Source organism: Anoplophora glabripennis, unplaced genomic scaffold (assembly GCF_000390285.2).
Source record: "Anoplophora glabripennis isolate ALB-LARVAE unplaced genomic scaffold, Agla_2.0 scaffold472, whole genome shotgun sequence".
In the NCBI taxonomy this organism is placed as follows: Eukaryota; Metazoa; Arthropoda; class Insecta; order Coleoptera; family Cerambycidae; genus Anoplophora; species Anoplophora glabripennis.
Window position 1 is genome coordinate 169,077 of NW_019416729.1, and position 5,161 is coordinate 174,237.

Here is a 5,161-nt window from a genome sequence, read left to right on the forward strand (position 1 = left end):
TTTGTTAGTAATAAATAAAAATTTTCACAACTTAGGAGCAAAAAAGTAAAAAAAAATCTTATTACATATTTGCTTTTTTTAAATTGTTTATTAACGATTTTTTGCATAAAATTTTTCTTTTAAATTTTTTAAATCCATTTCGATGGGAAATTCAATTCTCTACAAAATTTTTCCTATGAACTATACCGAAATTTTGCTTCGTTTTCGTGCTATATTTAAAAAACTGCAAAAGTGCATTTTCACCCCTATCTTCAATNCGATGGGAAATTCAATTCTCTAAATAATTTTTCCTATGAACTATAGCGAAATTTTGCTTCGTTTTCGAACTACAATTAAAAAACTGAAAGGGGTGCATTTTCACCCCATCCCCAATTTCCACCCTCTAATTTAATAGCACTCCACGGTTTTTTCATCTAAAATGACCATTTAAACTATTCATGTAATAAAATATCTTGAACGTTAATAATAATATCCTTTTAAAATAATATAATTAATAGCCTATGATGATAAAAATTGTTTGTAAAACCATTTCAATATTCCTTTTGAGATAAAATTGATTTAGTACAATATACACATCTGTTTAAAATACCATAAAAAAATAATCTGTAAACAGTCAGCAACCTTGGAAAAGCTGTTCCAGGTCCATACCCCGTAAATATATTTACGAAACAGTAGTTCCATGTTTGCAAAAAATTTACTGCCGTAAACATCAAAAGTGCAAACTACCTGCCAACTCGGAACTTACATAAAACGACCGGCCTGCTACACGTATTCCACTTACATAAGCTAAAATCAAGTTAGCGGGGCTTAATCATCGCCCAGAAAAAAAAGAACATCGAACTACTAAGATTTCTCTAATCTTGTAACAGCAACGCATAATAGTCCACCAAGGCTGAGTTTCAGTCCCGGTTTACGGTTTCTTCAGGACGGGGCAAGCTTTTCACCTTTTTTTTCAGCTCGTCCCGATGCAAATTGGTAATAATAATTAAAAATCGTCTCACATTCAAACAAAGAAACGTTTATATTATCTCTATCTTCTCCAGCTCGTATGATGGGTGTTGGATCACGTAGGCACGGCTTTTGCGGACCCGGCCGAGTCGCGTTCGGCGGCCGGAATCGTAAGTGGGGGACTGTAACTTTATAAATAAAGCGAACAGCTGATTATCTGATAGTAGTTTGCAAGACAGTGAAAGAGTAAGGCGCTCTGCGAAGTTACAGAAAAACCGGTAGCCGGTATTTTCATACAAGAACAATTTGTGATATTCAGTGAAAACATGGAAGTTTTACCAGTTAACAATTTCCAGTACAGCAACCCTGAAGGTAAGCATCGTTCTATTTACTTCCGAATTTTTTACCCCACTTTCCATTTTTTATTTTTAACTTAAAAATATAAAACTGTCCTTACAAGTTATTGAACGTTAGTAATACGATATAAAACTGGGAAAAAATAAATTGAGCATTACGATATACAGTCGGAATCGGAAATGAAACAAGCTTTTAGTCACTAAAAAAACTGTTTTGCCAGAAACAAACCTATCGAGCTAGTTTAATTTTCCAACTTTCTTCAGCGTTCGAATCTCAACAAACAGATTACGAAACGCCGCAACAAGTACCGGCCTGCAAAGCCATCCATTTATCTTTTGAAACAATCGGAAGGTTAAAAAATATAATTTCATGGCAAGGTGTAATTTTTGCCGGTTTAAGCAACGCTCGAATCGAGCCGGCTATGACCCTAGCTGACCTCGAAAAAGCTGTGCCTAGCAACACAAAGTTTCTCCTCGCTTTAAATAAACTTTCCAATCCAACCGAAATCGCAGGTTGTTTTCTATCCATCGAACCACTTTGACACGTTTGTAAAAATTGATATTTTTTGTTTCAGAATCGGACTGGGAGTACAGCGAATTTCCCGAGTCGGAGGAAACCTCCTTGATTGAAGCGCTTTCGAAGCGCTTGGAGGCGGAGCTCAGGACTGCTAAGAGGACCCACCTTTCCGTAGGTGAGGTCCTCCTGCCGAACGGTCTGACGAGAGCCATAGCCCAAGATATGTTCCAACTGGCAGATGTGGAACCTTGCGGATTGAAAGGCTGCACTCTCTACATCAACTTCGAGGCGGAGGAGCTAAAGACTAGGCTCAGCACCATCAAGTGCGACCCTACCACCCCCTCGACGTTCGAGGTCTATCTGACCCTGAAGCAGGCCGCTGGATGGAACTCGTTCCTGCCACAGTTTTTAAAGTAAGTAGAAATTATTGTGGTCAAAAATTTTTTGGTGTATGGTAAAAATATGTTTAATGTGCAGAGCAATATTTTTAGTGAACACCAAAATAACAATTAACACTAAAATTCTTTTATGTATCAGATCAAATCTTTTGGTGTCCGTCAAAATTTTACTAATTGATTTTCTATGAATGAATGATTTCATTTGATCTAAATTTTTGGGAGCTGTGTTTTGTTTCCAAACTAATTTTTTTTTCCTTGTTACAGAAAAATCACCAGAGGTGGCACAGTGATGATCAGTCCGGAGTACGGTCTGCAGAAGAAGAAGTTATACCGTTCGACAAGTGATTGAAATCAAAAGTACATTGCGTAAAGACTGAGTTAGGTTTAACAAAATGAGTATTTCAATCAGAATATATTTTATCATGATTGTTTCGTAAGATTGTATGAACGTTTCTTTAATTTTGTTTTTATATATTAGGTATATAGTTTATAACAAAATAAGTGATAGTATTTTGAAAGATGAGCTAGATTTTAAGCAAGCAATACGAAAACGATGTGACGACCAAGCTTTTAGTTGGTTTTTTAAAAAAACCATCTGAAGTTGTGATATGTGTGTATAAATTATTATTTTTTAAAAAAGTATTTTGTTCTTTTATCTGTTTGTGATATTAGTTTGGTACGTTAACTTTCGTTTGGTTAAGTTTTCTTTTTTTTTCAAGTTTGATGTGGAACCGACAAATTTTCCTTTAAGGCTCAACGTTTGTTTTATCGAAACAAATCGAGCTAAAAATACAGTATTAATTTGTCGGGTTCACGCCAAACTTTTTTGAAAATATTTGATCTCAAATCCATGTAGTTTGACTACACATAGGAATAGGTTTTTGTACATTTTAAATGTAGGTTTTTATGTTTTTCTATCGCTGATGTGTGATAGTACAGAAGTCTGTACAGAGCTTTTTATATAAAAATTTTATAAAAAAAAACAAAAAAATAAATTTTTATCAAATATTATTCACCGACTTTTAATCAGTACCCTCAAACACTCCAAAAAAAAAAAAAATAAAGACAAAAAGATTGTGGGGAAAAAATATTTTTCTGTATCGAAGGTTATTTGACAAAACTTGTGTGCAAAGATAATTTTAAAGGCCCTGTAGCTTGTATAAACAATGCAGTATATCATTGTACGTGGAAAAAACAACTGTCTTGGGAGGCAGCCAAAACTGCGAAGACTTTTGGCATAGGAGCTGTAAGGTGGTTTACCTCCTAACACTGGCTCTAAGTATACACAAATATATCTAGATCTATTTGACGAATGTGCTTTGAAGTTATTATAGATCATCCTGGTGTAAAATAATGGATAGTTTGAACAAACAGTACCTATTGTAGGCCATTAGTGTGAGAAAGTAAAATAACTCACTTTTTATTCATAATACAGGAAAAAAGTTTATATAAAAGTTGTACAGAATCAAAAAACCTAAAGGACAAAATTAGTTTGAAACACACAGGACGATGAGTAAAAACGGGACACGCTAAATATTACATTTTATAAATGGCAATATAAACAGTTTAACATTTTAGTGCGGGGTTGCCAAGTTATGTACAAAATTCTTAGAATTTTGGAAAAAACGACCTCGATGAAGTTGTATTAAGAGTTATAGGTAAATGTTAGGCAAAGATTCCTATATTAGCCAATATCGATATTTTATACAGGGCATTTTTTATAATACGATCATTTTAAGAAAGTTCAAACTTTATTTTCTCAATTTTTTTAAATCAGTCCACTTCAATTTTTATTAAGTATGTTCTACATCCAAAGTTGTTAGTTTTTAAGATATAGCAACATTTCTGGAAAAACCTAATTTTTATTAGTTTCGGTCGCACGAAATGGCTTTAGAAAAAACTGTCACACTGTCTCAACTTGTCAGTTCATAATTTATCATTCCATTTTGAGTTAATTTTATTAGTTAATATTTATTAGTTGGTATTCTATAAAATAATAAAAAATAAGTTTTTTCAGAAATGTTGCTAAATCTTAAAAACTAACAATTTTAGATATAGAACATGCTTAATAAAAGTTGAAGTGGACCGATATGTGAATAATATAGAACAATAAAATACAGGGTGTTCCATTTGAAAAATTTTAGAAAATCAAGTTTAAATTTTCTAAAAATATTATAAAAAATGCCCTGTATAAAATATCGATATTAGCAAATATAGGAGCCTTTGGTCTAACATTTGCCTATAACTCTGTCTAACTATTTTGTTTCAAGTGTTAGTAGCTAAAAGTTCATACAACTTCTTCGAAGTCATGTTTTTTCCAAAATTCGAAGAATTTTCCACATAATTTGACAACCCCGCACTAAAATAATCAACTGCCAGATACAGAATTTTCTCGGAAATCTATATGTTTAAAAATATACAGGGTGTTCCATTTAAAAAATGTAATATTTAGCGTGTCCCGTTTTTACTCACCACCCTGTGTGTATCGTATTAATTTTGTAGTTTAGGTATCTTGATTCTGTATAACTCTTATATAAACTTTTTTCTGTATTATTTTCACAAGGGAGTTATTTTACTTTCTCACACTAATGTCCCACCCTGTATATCTATTTAAATACAATTCTTATACGTATATAACTTAAAATATATTCATTTTTATTTAAGGGAAATTGTGCAAGAAATGATTTTAAGTACGGTCATAATATTGTAAGTTCGGTTGAATTCAAATTTTAAAAGTAGCTGCTTAAAAACAATAAGTCGATTACTCATTTGCATTCAAAATTTAAATTTATAAATTTTACATGAATTTAAATTAATAAGGGATTATGAGTAAGTGCCTGTTGAAATTATGATTCTGAAACTGTTCGGTTCTATTATAATTTTCGAATTCAATTCTCTTTACCGTGTACATATAGGCATGTTTTTCTTTAAACGTTTTCCTT

The 5,161-nt window shown here is 32.4% G+C and overlaps 1 protein-coding gene across 1 annotated transcript; it reads left to right on the top strand.

Annotated features, from left to right (window-relative positions):
• Positions 1-1,157: 1,157 nt before the first annotated feature.
• On the top strand, positions 1,158-3,230 carry LOC108909447 (protein charybde). Its single transcript, XM_018713786.1, has 3 exons — positions 1,158-1,320; positions 1,880-2,234; positions 2,484-3,230. Exons 1-3 carry the CDS (start codon positions 1,275-1,277, stop codon positions 2,566-2,568), a joined length of 486 nt encoding a protein of 161 aa, XP_018569302.1. The 5' UTR covers positions 1,158-1,274; the 3' UTR covers positions 2,569-3,230.
• Positions 3,231-5,161: the final 1,931 nt, after the last annotated feature.

Excerpts from the sequence above, each read along its gene's own strand:
- LOC108909447 (XM_018713786.1), top strand. The coding sequence starts at position 1,275 with ATGGAAGTTTTACCAGTTAACAATTTCCAGTACAGCAACCCTGAAG. Across the intron at positions 1,321-1,879 it reads CCAGTACAGCAACCCTGAAG|AATCGGACTGGGAGTACAGC; the intron begins GTAAGCATCGTT and ends TTTTTGTTTCAG. Across the intron at positions 2,235-2,483 it reads TTCCTGCCACAGTTTTTAAA|AAAAATCACCAGAGGTGGCA; the intron begins GTAAGTAGAAAT and ends TCCTTGTTACAG.